Source organism: Peromyscus maniculatus, chromosome 3 (genome assembly GCF_049852395.1).
Source record: "Peromyscus maniculatus bairdii isolate BWxNUB_F1_BW_parent chromosome 3, HU_Pman_BW_mat_3.1, whole genome shotgun sequence".
NCBI lineage: Eukaryota > Metazoa > Chordata > Mammalia > Rodentia > Cricetidae > Peromyscus > Peromyscus maniculatus.
Window position 1 is genome coordinate 62,821,600 of NC_134854.1, and position 17,431 is coordinate 62,839,030.

Genomic DNA, 17,431 nt, shown 5'->3' on the forward strand with positions numbered 1-17,431 from the left:
AGCTCCAGGAAAGGCGCAAAGCTACACAGAGAAACCCTGTCTTGAAAAAAAAACCAAAAAAAAAAAAAACCAAAAAAAAATAAGAAAAAGAAATGTAACGGCTTCTGGTATAAGCATAGCTTTATGGGACTAGAAGATGTGCAGAGACAATGAGTCACTGTAGAGGTAAGTTAAATCTAAAGTAGAACATCTCACCCAACACACTGATTCAGATGAAGAACCAAAACAAACACATGAAGGCCAAAACTTTCATCTCCTATCCTAGGCCAATGAGCTCTGCCACTCTGCTTCCCTGGGACAATATTAATAAATTGGATTTTACTACCTGAAACAGTGTCTCCAAATACCCTCACCTCTATTATACAAGGCTGACATTATGTGACCACCCGGAGCAGATCATTTCTTACACTATCAGAGCTTAGAAAGAGTGGAAATTTGCTGTAAGTCCCTCATCACATTTACATTTATATCACAAACTTCAACACATCTCAAAAACGGGAGCTGAGGGCTGGTGGCTCAGCTGAGAAGGTACCTGTCGCCAAGTCTACTGACCTGAGTTCAATCCCTGAGACCCACCTGACAGAAGAGAACCGATGCCCTGTGCTATTTGTTCTCTCTCCAACCCTCTCTCACATACAACACTTTTAAAAATGGCGCCTGAAAATGAAACCAAAATGTCTTTAAGTTTCCTACAAGTTGCTTGACTTCCTAATTTAAAAAAATAAAAAGCCAACTGAAACTACTGTTCACTTTTGAATCATTAAAGCTAAGTGAGAAAAACACATTAGCTTATCATATTAAGTCTCACTGAAAGTGGAATCCCACAACACTCCATCTGCATTAAATGCTCACAACCTGTGATTCAGCATCAGTTTCTGCTACAAAAACAAAAAGCATATGTCAATCTCCCAAGAGAGGAAGTAGCAACAGAAAGTGGGGATGTATTCATTCCCAGCAATACTTAAAAGACTACATCCACCCAGTAAGACTTGAGTCCCTAGCAGCCCACAGTGTGCCCAGTCTGCAATCCCAGCACTCAGGGGGTTGAAGAAGGATCACAAGTTTGAGGTAAACCTGGGTTATGTCAGTTATCAAAGCACTGGCCACTGGCCACCAAAGCCAGACTAATGAGCCCAGCTGTGCTCCAGCCAGCTTCCCACCCCATCCACCACCACCCAACCATTAGTTTGAGCTCTTCACTGACACAATGAACGCTTACTGGGTTAAAAAGGAACTTGTAGCAGCATTCAACTCTGAAAAACCAATGCTAACAGAGGCGTAAATACTGATGGTGACAGACACTAAACTCTTACTGAACCTGCTTAGAATACAAACACTGATGGTTACAGACGCTGTTTCACCCTTAACTGTGTCTGCTCTGGCATTTATTTTCATCCGTGTACCCATCACAGGAAGACTTGGAAATACTGGACTAATTCATAGGACATCAGAAAAGCCTAACTCTTGGCCCTGTAAGAAACTAAGATAACTAAGAGCAAAACATTTTCCCTCGGCCTCTCATTCCACACATTTACTCAGTAGACTGTCAGCTACTGATCTCAGCAGGACACCAGAGCAATGGCCATTCCTACTGCCTGTTCCTTTTATCGTCCTTAAACACACGTAATAACTCATGGTAAGTCCATATCGTTTGTGTGCGAGACTGAACTTAAAGACACTGAAGAACTACTATAAAAACATGGAGAACAATGGAAACCCACAGGCTTTGCACTTATCCTTCCCTCTGCTGGAAACACTTCCCTTGTGGTTGGCTCTTTGATGTCCATCAGATCTCAGTGCAAATGCCAACTGAGAGAATTCTTTCCTAAACACACTAGTTAAAGGAATCGACTCTCTTGCTCCCAACCACCTGTTCTAGTCCACTGTGTGAATTCACTCTCGTCTATTACCATGCTTACTTATTCCCTTCTTTACTCTCTGACTCCTCCATGAGCCATAGGATAGGATCCCAATGCCCAGACAGAGCATACAAACAGCAGATATGCAGTAAATAATTGTTCAATAGAAAAAGAAGTATCACAAAGTTGGGTACAGGGGCACGTGCCCACATTCCCAGCTCTCAGGAGGTCAAGGCGGAAGGACTGGCACAGGTTGGGGCCAGCTTAACTCATCAACATAGTGCTTCACAATGAGACCGGTCTCAAGGAAAAGAAAAAAAAAGGAAATATGAGGATTTCTCACGCTACTTATTTAGTTACACAGCAGCACTTCAGTTAGCATAACTAGAGCCAGATGGATGCTTCATTTTCACGGAAAAATCTCAACAGTGTTCAAGATACAAGAACAACTTCGTGTTCCTTTACTGATCTTGACTGAAAGCTACCATGTGTAACTGCTGGGAAATGGGCAGTGTTAAACCTACATGGCAGGGTATTATCGTAGTCTACTTCTGTGCACACGGCCCTCTAAAAGACTGTTTTCCAGGTACTGCATATTTTTGAATGGGAGACAAGGGTATTCTAAGTAGCTTAGGCACAGGGTGGCTTTTGTTTGTCCCCACATAAAATAAGCACATACAGAAGGAAGCAAGTCAAAAGCCGGCTGTGTGGTACTTGCTTGTGATCCCAGCACTCTGAGGCAGAAGCAGGAGGATTGGAAGTCCTAGGTCACAGGAGTTTAAGGACAGCCTGATACTGTGTCTTAAAAAAAGAAAAATCAAGCAAGCCAACAACATCAACAGGCTACCCTGTCCCCACTCAAATCTCAAAAGAAACACACTTCTTAGCTCAGAAGCCTAAAATATATTTAAGTATATATAATGGACTGAATTACAGGAAGAATCTCCTACAGGCTATACTTCAAAGAAATTTCCACAAAGCAACTTGGGAGGAAATTTACACTTCACAGAAAACTGGCAGCAAGAATCCTATGGAAACAAAACTACGGTCAGTCACTCTGACTTTTAGGTTCCCTTTGACTTAGCAGTGAGAAACAGGTAATGAATAAAAACCATGAAGACTGACAAAAGGTGCTTTCCCCTTATGGGGGAGTGAGCGTGGGACTATCCAGCCCTCCAGCCTTCCACACCGTAAGTACAATGACATAAATGACTTGCAACAGGCACAGAGGACTGAAGAATGTGTCTCATTCAACAGTTGTGAAAGCCAAGTTGTCATGTGCGCCTGCCTGAGGAGGTATGCAAACACACCCAATTTCAAAGTTACAGTGGAAAGTCACAGAAGGCTCTGTCCCCAAAACAAAGGAAACTGGATCAGTAAAGCCAGAGAAAACAGCTTTTTCGAAGTAGCCACTGCAGGGGATAACTGAACCTCACCTATGGAACATCTGCAGACAATGTTCTGTCATAGCTAAAAGAAAGCCTACCAAAGTATTCCGAGACCCAGAGTGGGGAGCTTCCAGGGGTTCAAGAGTAAGATCGGCCTGACCCAGACATTGAATTACTCAAGCTGCATTTTGCCCGCCTGCATCTTTGCTAGTCTTACCCCAACTCAAAACACAGAAACCTATGTTCATTTCCCCCCAACCTGAGTAACAAGACAACTCCAGAATGCTTGTGTCAACTTATTGCCCACTTCCTCCATAAGGATACTCCAGAACCAACTGTCTCGAACCCAATCTAGACAGCACACACAGCCACTGGTATCACAGTCATTTTTTTTTAAATGCTAGTGGAAAAGTCTTTGAAAACTTGGTTTTCAGAGGTCAGAAGAAACAGATTCCCTATGGTACCGCTTTCTTTTACTAGAGAGTGAGTGTGTGTGTGAGAGAGAGAAAGAGAGAGAACTATTTCTTCTCACTGAAAAAACCTCCACCTTCAACCATTTTTGACCCTCAGACCAGCCCAGTCCAGAGGAACCTGAATGTTCCCACTCAAAAACACACCTTTGCTTACTCAGTGTTCCAATTTCTGCACCCTTCCAAAAGGCAGAAGAGAGCAGCACCTCTGTTTCTCTCTCTCTCTCTCCTGCAAAAGAGCTCTCCACCCTCCTTTGCAAACTTCTTACAAAGCAGTTCCTAGTACCACTGGAAACTATTACTCTCCAAGAAAATACAACTTTGCTTAGCAGAAGAGCTTCAGAGAGCAATTTGCCACTGGTCGGTTTTTCATCCCAGACAAGGCTCCTAAAACTTGGCACAAATCTGCCACTGGTAACTCACACACCCACCCTCTGCGGGGTGGTCAGGGTGTGCAGCAGTCCGTGCCCAGAACAGACTGCTCAAATCACTGAATTTTAAATGCCACATAACAAATACTCCAAAGCACACAGCAGCCGTAAGCACCAAATGAAGTCACACAACCACAAGAGCGGCAACCAACAAGTCACGGGACAGCATCTAATCTTTTCTCAACTCAATTACAGTCAGCTTCACTTTCCTGTAATTTGTGGCCATGCATCACCGGCCCCACCCTTCATGTCAGAAAGTAATACCCCGGAGTCCTAGACTCCTGGAGTCAGGCCTCATAGAATGGTCTACACTAGCTTGTGTTGTGGCAGGCAGACCTGGGCTCAAGTTTCGCCTCTGCCTCTTATGTTACTAATAAAAAAAAAGTACCTGGGTAAGTCAGCCTATCTGAACCTCAGATTATAGACATCTGCTTACTAGATATAAATAAATGAAATATGGCGAGAACCCAGCTGAAAATGTGAGTGATCACTGATAATACAGTATCCACAGGGGAAGTAATTTGTGAGCAGGCACAACTACCTCAGAAAATACGGGCACGCTGGAGGCTTCCAACATTGCTGGAAGCAAAAATAAGTTCAGCTTCCTACAACTTCACTCCTACAAAAGGGACGCCTTTAAGAAAAAAACCAAGCGTTAGTAAGAAATCTAAAAAATCCACTGCAGGCCACTAAAACCACAGCAGACAGCTAAGCAATACTCTGTTCCTATAATGAAGAGAAGACCAGTGCAAATGAAGAGGGGAGTCAAAGAGGAAGCACTTCAGGAGAATCCTTTCAAGAGTCAAAATTTCAGAGAGACAACATGGACCTTGAAAATTCCCTATTCGTTAACTCTAATGAATTCTGACTGTAAATAAACAGAAAAAGGCAAAAAGGCAATATTTTATATCCCAAGAAATCTCAGCTGGCAGCCGATTATTGCCTAAGACATGAATACATTAGAATTACAGGAATCTGTAGACTGAACTTACACACACACACACACACACACACACACACACACGTTGCAAAATACTAGTGTCTGAGTGGCACACGTGTGTATACATATTCGGGTGTATGTTAGGGAACATGTGCCTGAGCACCCATGGAGAGGTCATGTAAGGATACTGGAACACAGAGGAGAACATCAATGTCTTCCTCTATTGCTCTCCACCTATTCCCTGAATAACACTGAGGTTACAGGCAATGGAACAGCCATATCCAGCTTTAATGTGGGTGCTGAATATTTGAACCCAGGTCCTCATGAATGCACAGCAAGCGCTTTAATCCACTGAGCCATCTTTTCGGGTTCCCCTGTAGAATATATTAATCCTGTGAAAGACAATGGAACAGCAAAACAGATTGTTTAAAAACTGGCTCTTTTGAGAAAAAAAAGTATTTCCCACTCTGGAGAGAAAAGTTGGAGTTATGATATGTATGAAAAGCAATCTAAAACATGACAGTCATCTCAATCAGAAAACCTGTTACCAAACAAGAAAGGTCAGATCTCAAGACGTGGGAGGGTAAAAAGGAGAAATAATACAAGAAATAAAACAGATTTGTGCTACAAAATTATCGTGGAAGTGGGGGTGATCGAACTCAAAATTCAGAATGAAGAAAGTGAAGGTACGTAAGTGGGCATGATCTGTACGGTTAGAGTCCTACACAGGGAATCAGAACACCTGGGCTCTTTTATTGGCTCCAGTCCAAACTGCCATGTGCCCTCAAGGCAAGTCACTTGCCCTCTTTAAAACAGTCTCCTTACCCTTAGGAAGTGAAGAAATGTTAATTAGCATAAGATCCCTGCCAGCCTAAATTTTTAAGTGAAAAGTATGCAACGATCAGGAGCTTTCAGGCCTTACAAAATAGACACAGAGCTAAAGGGGGAAAGAGTTGAGAAAACTTTAAGTAACTGAGAGTCAGTCGAAAGAGAAAAGCTTCATGACAGCCAAGCACTCCTGGGGTTCCAGGAAAGAGAAGATGTGAGGAGCTCGAAAAACTGCAAACTGGTCGGCACATGTCAAAATGGACAGAAAGAGGGGGATGGGAAGAACTATCCACGAACTATCTCCGTTCATAAAATCAGTAACAGATCTGCTTCTGGTAAACAGCCAGGGGCTCCGAAAGCCGCGACCACGAAAATCACTATGACCGAACCATGACAGGGTGCCCAGAAGGCAAAAGTCAAGGGGAGTTCGTGCGGGGTTCTGCCAGGTGAAGATTCGGAGTGGGTGGAGAGTGAGGAAGGGGCAGAGGAAAGACGAACTGAGACCATGCACGCAGACGGAAGGGGAAGGAGTCAGTGCCTGACTCCCGCTCCAAGGCGACAGAGGGGTCCGGGTCCGGGGCCCCGCTCTCACCATCTTGACGATGCCCCGCTGCACGGTGGGGACCGCGGGTCCCCCGGAGGAGCCGCCGCTCTGCGCGGAGGAGGCCATGTGTGGAGCTGGAAGGGCAGCGAGTGGGGCGGCCGGCCGGACTGGAGGTGTCAGGATGGGTGTCGGCGCTGGTGAGAGGCTGCGGCGACGAGGAGCAGGCAGGCGACAGGGTACCCGACGGTGGACTGGATGGAAGCGCCAGGCGCACGCACACTAGAGCAGCAGCGGGACTGAGAGCAAAAGAGGAGACGCGATCTCCGCCGCCGCCACACGTTCTACTCGCCGCGCAAGCGTGCCAGAGCGCCACCGCCCTCTGGCCAATTAGCGTCCAGAACCCGCCGGACCTCAAGCCAATAGGCACTCTGTTCATGAAGCCCCTCCCCTTGGTCCCAAAACGGGTGGGGAGCTCCAGGAAGCGCTGAAAGAGCTGATTTGCGGTGACGGGCAAGCTGTGGGGCGGGACTTCCGGGAAAGTCTGAGACCGGGGTGTCGGGAGGTGTAGTGGGAAGGAAAGGACACGTCAGCATCTGGCTGAGGGCGCGGGGAGCCATGGGAGCACCGAAGGCGGGGCCGGCCTCGCCCTCCCGCCTGGCCCCGCCCCGCCCCGCCCCTCAGGAGGCAACACGCCCACGTGGACCAGCTGTACACCGGAACTGAAGAAGCAGGCCTTGGGTCCTGGAGCCAGGGAGGTGACTTAGGGATCTCAGTGCAGGCTGCTCTCGGAGTTCCGACGTTTCACCTCTGCAGAGTAGAGGAAACTTTGGAAAGTCGCAGTCATTGGACAACCTGCTGATGTTAGTCTTGGCCGGGAAAGTGGCCGCGGATCTTTACCGCTGGGGTCTAGTACTTGTGAGTTCCACTAAGGTTTGTTGATAGAAGTAATAAGCATCTCTTAAAGGGAGGACGCGTCCTGTCCATTGGGGAGAATGACCTCGTTTTTCGACTTCTTCCCTACTGCTCCAGCTGAGCTTAGGAAAAGCCTTGGGATGTGCCATCCCAGAGCTGGGCGGCCAACACCTTACCTCACTCCTAACCTTAGCTGTTTAGATAAGGATATTGAAGTGGGACAGGAAAGCCATATTCAAGTGAGTGTTCAGGGAGAATTTATATTCTTGGAGTGCCCCTTTGTAGATCAGAGGTCCTTGTATGTATTATTTAATAATTAAACCTGGCCCTACACTGAAGACACTTTTTCACTGTAGCTTTTTAAAGAAGCTGTATATTCACCCATCAGGATCGAATTTTGGGGTCAGCATCTTTCTATATCTCCAAAGCCACTTCCATGCCATGAATTCACCCTATTCAAAAAAGAAAAGAGGTCTTTTGGGATACACTCCACCGGATTGTATATATGATCAGTATTGTCCAGTATCCTGTTCTCTCAACTCCCGGACCTCCTCTTTAGTGAATTTGACCTTGGAGCAGTTTGACCACTCTCTCCAGGATATTTGAAGCAGTATAAATTTGTAGTTGAAACTGTAATTCCAAATATCTCATTTTCTGATCATAATTACTGTCCTTTTCCCTTATTCATCCAGTTAACTCTCTTTGCCTTGTATTAATTTCCTACTTCTACACAACCATTGATCCTACTAGTCAATACTAACAACCAAAATATTTGGAGCATAGCATGCACAAAATATACTACTGAAAGACTCCCGAAGGCAGTCTTCCCTCTGGAGAGACCCTCGCCCAGAGATCACACGAGACCACAAGTCAGATGCAAACAGCAAGAGGCTTTATTCAGGAACACGGGTACCCGGGGCAACACAGTCCCTCAAGAAGCTCAAGAGACTGGCGCGCCCCCGGGCTGGAGCGGAGGGTTTTTATAGGGTCGGGCAGCAGGAGCACGAGGAGGGCGGGTTCAAACTCAGGGCAACTCATGGTTTACAGGGCTCTGATTGGACGATTCAAATGAGGCCGGGTTCAAACTCAGGGCAGCTCGTGGTTTTTCCCCGAGCTTGACACGCCTGCTGCCTGGCTCCAAGTTGTTTTTCTGACCTTTAGTACCCTTTTCTGGGGCCAGGAGGCCGGCTGTAGACACCCTGCGCTTTTCAGACCTTACTTGAAATGGCGTTAGGCTAAGCTAGTATGCTGGGATCTTTCATTCCCCCATTTTCTTATCTCAGGGAATGGAATCCTCCATTCATGGGGAAGAATAGGGATGTGGCTTCATTTCCACCTGGTTGAGTCGTTGGTATTGTTGGGTCAATACCAAGGTCTGAACAATAGAAACACGTTCCCTGATAAATTGGTCCTTGTCCTGACACCTCGGAGATTGTAAGCTTATGCTGAGGTGTTGAGGCACATCCTGATGGGGGTGAAGAGGGATTGGTGAAACTTCCGACTACGGCCACCCCCTCATAATAGGGAGGTGTGGAAACTAGGCATAACCAGCACTCCTGAGTCCGATTTGGGCTGGTAACATTGAGGGCTGAGTAAGCGCCCTCTATAAGATTCAATAGCCGGTCTCCCGTACCGGGTCTGGGTGGTTGGAGGGTGACAGGGGTTACAGCGGCATTCGGAGCCGTGCTTGGGCGAATGACCGAATTGGGTCGGGTGGTAGCCCTCGGGGGTGCTGGAGCAGGTAAAGAGGGGCGCTTTTGGTCAGCGAGAACCTGGTTGGGGCCTATAGAGGCGGAGGGCTCCTCAATTTTAAGTTTAATCATAAAGGTAAATCCCTGGTCCTGTCCTGTCATGAAAAATCTAAGTCCCCATGTTTTTCCTTTAATCCAATCTTGTGCCGTCCCCCTTCCTTTCTGAGTAAAGGATATGTTTAGGGGGTTGCAGATGAAGTTTATACAGGGGCCCTCCCCCTCCCAGTATGTACTAAGCTCGCCTGGGAAACCCCAACAATGTGCTCGGGTGAGTGGGCGCCATGTGCGGCTTTCCCCTTGGGTAGTCCTTTTTACCCTAATGAGGTCCCAAGTGGACGAAGACTTCCAATAGGTATTGCCAGTTGTTTCACATCCCCATGCTTTACAGAAGTAACTTTCATAACCCCCACATTGGCTAATCAGCTTTCTGTCCCTACCATCCCGGGGGCAGACGTAGAAGGATAGTTGTGACAGGGCTGCCCTGGCTTCAGGGTGGCCACATCCGTATCTCCCGTCACTACATTTGCAAGTTCCCTTACCATCCTGACAGACGTCTGGTGCTCTGGGGTTCATGGGGTCAGTGGTAGGGATGTCCCAGTCCTCTGACCCTGCTGCTAATTGGCAGAGATCTGGATGTAAGTTAGGCCACCATGTAAAGGGGGTGTGAAAGGCGGTCGTTTGCCAGACCGTCTCCCCAGTTTGTGAGATGACCTGCCAAGTGAGCCTCTTAGCTAGGTGCGGGCTCTCTGCCGCCCTAGTCCCCTGGGGGTAGGTAGAGATTAAAAGGAGGGGGAGGAAGAGGAGCCGCGGGCGCAGCAATCCCGTCGACCTTGAGTGCAGTGGGGGTGGTCAGCAAGACAGTGTAGGGCCCCTTGCACCGTGATTCCAGGCTCTTGGTCTGGTGTTGTCGGACCCAAACGGAGTCCCCGATCTAGAAGGGGTGGGGCACCACCGGCTTGTCCAGCTGCTCCTGATAAGCCTTGGCCAGGGGCTTCCAGACCTCCTTCTGCACCAACTGGAGGGCTTGAAGATGTGCCTCTAAAGTAGGGGTGGTGACCAAAGAGGAAATATCAGGATGGAGAAAGTTTACAACAGGAGGTGGGGCCCCATATATGATCTCAAAAGGGGTTAGGCCGTGTGGGCCAGGAGTATTTCGGGCTCGATAGAGAGCCAAGGGAAGTAGGAGCACCCAATCTCTAGTGCCAGTTGCAAGCGTTAATTTGGTTAGAGTCTCCTTAATTGTCCTATTAGCTTGTTCTACCTGTCCTGAGCTCTGGGGGCGGTATGTACAATGGAGTTTCCAATCAACCCCCAATAGTTTGGCCACCTTCTGACTTACCTGGGAGACGAAGGCAGGCCCGTTATCCGACCCCAATATTTGAGGCATCCCATACCTGGGGAAGATTTCTTCCAACAGTTTCTTTGTTACCACGTTAGCCGTCTCATTCTTGGTTGGAAATGCCTCGATCCATCCAGAAAAGGTGTCCACGAAGACCAGGAGATAGAGTCCAGGTTTTACTTCTGTAAAGTCTATTTCCCAATGAACACCAGGACGATGGCCTCTTTGGCGGGCCCCCTTGTTTAGATGAACCTTTCCTGCATTGACTTGAGCACAGGCTGGGCAGGTGGAAGTTACCTGTTGGAGTACCTGATCCTGGTTCAGCAGCACTGCCCAGGTGTTTTCTCTGTCTAATAAGGTCTTCATCTTGTTTTGCTCAAATGGGTCAATGCATGGAGGAATCTCAGCATATATCGGGTATGGGAGGTTGGCATGACCATCCGGTCCCCTAGTATATATGCCTGTCTTCTTTGTTCCCAGTCCGCCCCCATTTTCTTTGCTAGCTCATGGTCTTCTGGGCTATAGGGCACGGGGTCTCTCTCAGGCTGTGGTCCCGAAATTTACCCGGTCTGAGTCCAGCAGTAAGGCCTGATAGTTAGTCATTCTGGCGTTAGAAAGCCATCTGTCCGGTGGTTGTCGGACCAAGGCCTCCACTGCATGGGAGGCCAGCACAGTCAATGGTTGTCCCAGAGTCAGTTTTCCGGCATCTTTGAGTAATATGACAATGGCTGCCACCATGCGGAAGCATGGAGGCCATCCTGTAGCCTGAGTTCTCATCCACAAACAGTTCAAAGGGCTTGGTTAGATCTGGCAGACCCAGAGCCGGGGCCTCGAGTAAGGCCTTTTTGATCTGTTGAAACGCTTTCCGATGTTTCTCTTCCCATTGGAACATGGTCCCTGGTTTAGTGAGGGGGTATAATGGGGCTGCCAGTTCGGCAAAGCCAGGAATCCAAAGGCGGCAGTACCCAGCCGTATCCAGGAATTCTCGAACTTGGTGGGGGTTCCGAGGAGGGGGGATGGAGATTATCGTCTCCTGTCCCCGGTTTCTTAACAGGCAAGAGAGGGGTGTTCCAAGGTGACTGGCAGGGCTTTAACACCCCTTGATCCAGGAGCCTCTGAATATGGGGCTTGATCCCCTCATGAGCTTCCCGTGACATTGAGTACTGTCTGATTGAAACGGGAGTCGCGGAGGCCTTTAGTGAGATCATCAGCGGTGGCTGATCGCGTGCCAACCCCAAGCCCCCAGTCTCTGCCCAGGCCTGAGGAAACTTCCTCAGCCAGTTCTGTAGCTCCTCAGGTGACTTCTCCGTGGGTTCTGCCTCAAACAAACGGTATTCTTCCTCTAAACTGAGGGCAAGGATTTGTAGGGGGTCTCCTTTAGGACCTGTGACTCTTGGTCCCTTCTTCTTACAGTAAGCACATTGATCTTTATCAAGGGGTGGCCTCCTTCGCTCTCCCAACCTATCTCCCTCTCTCTGCTGTCCCTGAGACACAACGGTGGCCAAAACCTTTTTCATCTCCCTATGTTGTTTTCTTGTCCCTTTCCTCACGTTTCTGCCATCTCCTTTCCTCACTCTCCTCAAGAGTTTCTCTCTTACTGAACACTTTCTCTGCTTCCTTCAATAAATCTGGCAAACCTAGCGCTTGCAAACTTTCCAACCGCTGCAATTTGGTTCGGATATCTGAGCTAGACTGGTATCTGGATCATACGGAGTGTACATCTTATAAGCCTCCTTCAGCTTCTCTAAAAATGCAGCGGGTGATTCTTCCTTTCCTTTCCTTTTCTTTTCTTTCCTTTTTCTTTTTCCTTTCCTGAGCCAAATTGGTAGGCCTTCTGGCGGCCGCTCGGAGACCCGCTAAGAGCAACTGGCGATAGAGACGTAGATGCTCCCTACCTTCAGGTGTATTGAAGTTCCAGTCTGGGCGGGTCAAGGGAAAGGCGGCATTGATGATATTTGGGAGTTGGGTTGGCCTCCCGTCATCGCCCGGAACCTGCTTCCAGGTCTCCAGGAAAACTCTCCGCTTTTCTTCTTCCTCCGAGTCCCCAGCGAGCGGGGTCATCATGGGGGGGGCGGCCGCCGGGAAGGTCGCGGCCGGCGCCGTGACAGGAGGCGCCGCGAGCGCAGCCGCTGAGGTGGTCGCGGCCGGCGCCGTGACAGGAGGCGCCGCGAGCGCAGCCGCTGAGGTGGTCGCGGCTGGCGCCTTGACAGGAGGCGCCGCGAGCGCAGCCGCCGGGGTCGCGGCTGGCGCCATGACAGGAGGCGCCGCGAGCGCAGCCGCCGGGATCGCGGCTGGCGCCATGACAGGAGGCGCCGAGAGCGCAGCCGCCGCGAGCGCAGCCGCCGGGGTCGCGGCTGGCGCTATGACAGGAGGCGCCGAGAGCGCAGCCGCCGCGAGCGTAGCCGCCGGGGTTGCGGCCGGCGCCGTGACAGGAGGCGCCGCGAGCGCAGCCGCTGAGGTGGTCGCAGCCGGCGCTATGACAGGAGGCGCCGAGCCTGGATGGAGAAGGATTAGACACAGAACGCAAAACAGACCGACACCACAAACAAGAAACAGTTTCGCTGCGTGGCTCCGGTGTAAAACCGAAAGCAAAAACTCAGATGGGGACACGGAGTGTTTGAATTCTCCGTCCCCTGCCAGCACCACGTATCCTTCTGATACGGGGGTGGCCCCGAAAAACCGTGCCCCTGAGGGGACTTCCCGTGCCCCCGAAGGGGACTTCCCGTGCCCCAGAAGGGGACTTCCCGTGCCCCAGAAGGGGACTTCCCGTGCCCCAGAAGGGGACTTCCCGTGCCCCCGAAGGGGACTTCAGAGACCCGTGGAACGTCTTCCAGGGTCGCAGTGGCGAAGTCCGAGCTCGTCAGCTCCTTCAGCCCCACTGACTCCAGACCGATTCAGGCGCGCAAACAGGTAACATTTAACATTCAGACAAACCGACAACATTTTCCGTGCCCCCGAAGGGGACTTCCCGTGCCCCCGAAGGGGACTTCCCGTGCCCCAGAAGGGGACTTCCCGTGCCCCAGAAGGGGACTTCAGAGACCCGTGGAACGTCTTCCAGGGTCGCAGTGGCGAAGTCCGAGCTCGTCAGCTCCTTCAGCCCCACTGACTCCAGACCGATTCAGGCGCGCAAACAGATAACATTTAACATTCAGACAAACCGACAACAGTTCCCGTGCCCCCGAAGGGGACTTCCCGTGCCCCCGAAGGGGACTTCCCGTGCCCCCGAAGGGGACTTCCCGTGCCCCCGAAGGGGACTTCAGAGACCCGTGGAACGTCTTCCAGGGTCGCAGTGGCGAAGTCCGAGCTCGTCAGCTCCTTCAGCCCCACTGACTCCAGACCGATTCAGGCGCGCAAACAGACAACACTCTGACAGGACAGAAACGACATACACCAAGGCCGGCTTACCTCCTGACAGTGGGTCGGTGGTCCCGAGGTGGGGGTCTCAGATCCCGGAACGAGCCCCCAAATGAAAGACTCCCGAAGGCAGTCTTCCCTCTGGAGAGACCCTCGCCCAGAGATCACACGAGACCACAAGTCAGATGCAAACAGCAAGAGGCTTTATTCAGGAACACGGGTACCCGGGGCAACACAGTCCCTCAAGAAGCTCAAGAGACTGGCGCGCCCCCGGGCTGGAGCGGAGGGTTTTTATAGGGTCGGGCAGCAGGAGCACGAGGAGGGCGGGTTCAAACTCAGGGCAACTCATGGTTTACAGGGCTCTGATTGGACGATTCAAATGAGGCCGGGTTCAAACTCAGGGCAGCTCGTGGTTTTTCCCCGAGCTTGACACGCCTGCTGCCTGGCTCCAAGTTGTTTTTCTGACCTTTAGTACCCTTTTCTGGGGCCAGGAGGCCGGCTGTAGACACCCTGCGCTTTTCAGACCTTACTTGAAATGGCGTTAGGCTAAGCTAGTATGCTGGGATCTTTCACTACCTGCTAAGTACTTTTCCCATACAGTATATAATTTAGTCCTTGGGACAAGCCTACAAAGTACATACAATCTTTATCTTCAAAGGAGGGCATTGGTGTTTTGTTTTTGTCTGTTTGAAAGTGAACAGGGACCTCAAAATGGTTCAACAGGTAAAGGTGCTTGCATGCAAGTCTGATGACCAGGGTTCAATCCCTAGGACCTACATGGTGAAATGAGAAAAACAACCCCTGCAAGTTGTCCTCTGACCCCTCACGTAAATTGTGGCATGTGCATGCACACACAAACACACACATACATAAATAAAAATGTGATTTTAAGTTTTTTCAGTGAGCAGCGTGAGGCCAGTATCTTAAGGGATGGAGTCAAGATATGAACTCAGAACTGTCTACCATACATAGTCTGATCTTAGGTATCTACCTACTTCTCTGGTAGACACACATACCTCCTCATCCTCTGCCTGCAAGTATAGGATCCAGAACCTAGACAAAGGTGTTTAATTCTCCAATAAGCTCCCTATGGGAAAAAGCACCACTGTGTATGAGCCTTCTGTCTCCATTCTTCAGCCTACCTTCAACTTCATTCAGTCCTCCATACTGTTACCCTGGGGTTCTTACCATAATGTGCTTTTCAATTGAGCCAATCCCCTTGACTTCAGGACAAAATTCAATTCCTTAGCATAGCACACCTGGCCCTGAACTACTTTTCAGCCACTTATTCCCCTCTTTCTTTTGTAGTTTTAGTGTATATTTATTTATAAGGAAATCCCCACAAAGTCTAGATTGGTACTGCCTAGAACTTTCTGCAGTAATGGAAATGTTCTCTCTGCATTCTATCCAGCATTAGCTAATGAGCACTTGCGGTGTTGAAGATGCATCTGAGGGAGTGAATTCTTAATGTTATTTAATTTTAATTAATTTAACACACGTGGCTGGTAACTATTGTATCACACACTATCCAACTAGGTGCTTAAATTTTAATCTTGCTGTCATGTCTGTTACCAGAATCTTCTATGTAAGTTTTCAAAGGTTTATATATGCCTAATATAGCCCATTCTTGATTAAAGTGCATAATGGCACACAGAAATACATGCAGGCAACACACTAAAGCACATAAAATAAAAAGAAATCATTTAAAAAATTTTGGGCTGGGGGGCTGGAGAGATGGCTCAGAGTTTGGGAGCACTGGCTGCTCTTCCAGAGGACCCAAGTTCAATCCCCAGCACCCATATGACAGCTCATAACTGTCTGTAACTCCAGTTCTAGGGGTTCTGACACCTTCACATAGACACACATGCAGGCAAAACACCAATACACATGGAAATAAAGAAATCATTTGTTTTTTAAAAAAAAATAGGGGGCTAGAGAAGTGGCTCATAGGTTAAGAGCACTGGCTGCCCTTTCAGAGGACCTGAGTTCAATTCCCAGCAACCGCATGACAGCCCACAACTGTCTGTAACTCCAATTCCAGGGAATCTGATAATCACTTCTGGTCACCATTGACATTGCACTTAACATGGTACACATACTTGCAAGGAAAACACCCAAACAAATAAACAATCAAATAAAAAATGTAAGTGCATGATGGCATAAATCATTTTTTTCTTAAAATAGCTTGTGAGATGGGATTTCCCAAAGTGTCCCAGAATAGCATCAAACTCTCAATTTTCCTTCCTCAGTCTCCTGAGACCTGGGATTACAAGACATGTAGCAGCACTTTCAGCTTTAAAAAAAATATATTTTAAGGAACCAGCCCAATTTTACTCAAATTTTACTCAAATCCTGCTTGAAGAAAAAAAGAGAAAGAAAGAAAAAAAAGGAAGGAAGGAAAGAGTCAGGATTGATAGCTCCTGTATCTCTAGTCTCACTCAGCACTGAGAGGCTGAAGCAGGAGGACAACATGAGAAGCCAGCCTGGGTTTCATAGTGAGTTTCCAGTCAGTTTTGGCTACAGAGTGAGATGTTGGGGAAATTGTTTTTAATAAAAGTGAAGAAGAAGAAGAAGGAGAAGAAGAAGAGGAGGAGGAGGAGGAGGAGGAGGAGGAGGAGGAGGAGGAGGAGGAGGAGGAGGAAAGGGGAGGAAAGAGTATAGGAGCATGCAGCTATGAATCCCAGCACTTGGGGGAATGAGGCCAACTTGGCCTACATGGCAAATGCCAAGTCAGCCAGGGCTACATAGCAAGACTCTGTCTCAAAAAGGCAAATAAAAGAAGGCAAATTGTCCTATGCTTTGAGATATAAATATTTTGCAAACCTTATAGTGCAATTTTATACTAACCCAAGGAAGACAAGTTGCCTTATCTTTATTATCATGTCAAGGATTCATGAAGGTATAATACTCATCTATACAGCTATATGATTTGGGTAATGGTTACAAAACTTGTAATTGGTCAGCTTTGAACCTAGTGTTACTGCTATTTGGTGGCAAAATCAACCTTCATTTCATTCTCCTGAATGGCATTCAATCCCTTTAGGTTGTCGTAGCCTTGTACAATTATATATTGTTTTACTCCTGCTACAGCTATTGGCTTGGAGCACTGTTGAATTTTATCACTGTAGCCTGCCTGCCATACAGATTTCGAAAGACCAGAACATAAGCAAATCTCCAGAAAAATGGCACCACCTTTGTTATAGGGAAGGATATTATTCTGAGTCTCTAACTAAAGATGGCCAAGCAATGGAATCTGAGCATTTCTTTCTATCCCTAGAACACTGAAACCAATGATTAGCAAACTCAGTTACAGAGGTTTCACCAAATAATAGCAAGCTGTCTTAGCTTCGAGATAAGTATACCTTTTCCCCTCACAGGTCAAGGAGTTAGAAATACATATTCAGAGGCTCAGCCGTGTCAGTGAAGCATCTGCAGTTCTCTTGGCTTACCTCTTGTAGTTTCAGAAGAGCTGCTTCAGCTCAGGCACTGGAAGAAAAAGAGGAGGCAAGAGAGAGGAAATGCCGGGACCAGTAATAGCGGACTGTCTTTTATCAGGAAAGCACCAGTTTTCTTGAAAGTATCTGTTGCAAGGCCTCCTGTCACTGCAGAGGTAGT

The 17,431-nt window shown here is 48.4% G+C and overlaps 1 protein-coding gene and 1 long non-coding RNA gene across 2 annotated transcripts in view; both read right to left on the reverse strand.

Moving 5' to 3' along the window:
* Positions 1-7,122, reverse strand: part of Snd1 (staphylococcal nuclease and tudor domain containing 1) — a 428,395-nt gene extending 421,273 nt beyond the window's left edge. Inside the window, exon 1 of the mRNA XM_006979374.4 lies at positions 6,509-7,122. Within this exon, the coding sequence (XP_006979436.1) occupies positions 6,509-6,586 (78 nt within the window). The 5' untranslated portion in view covers positions 6,587-7,122. The remainder of the gene's footprint in view (positions 1-6,508) is intronic.
* A 1,127-nt stretch (positions 7,123-8,249) lies between these two features.
* Positions 8,250-14,383, reverse strand: LOC143272326 (uncharacterized). The gene is made up of 2 exons (XR_013049793.1): positions 13,868-14,383; positions 8,250-10,161 (listed from the first exon to the last, which is right to left on the reverse strand). It is a non-coding gene; the product is annotated as an uncharacterized LOC143272326 (long non-coding RNA).
* Between the last annotated feature and the right edge of the window lie 3,048 nt (positions 14,384-17,431).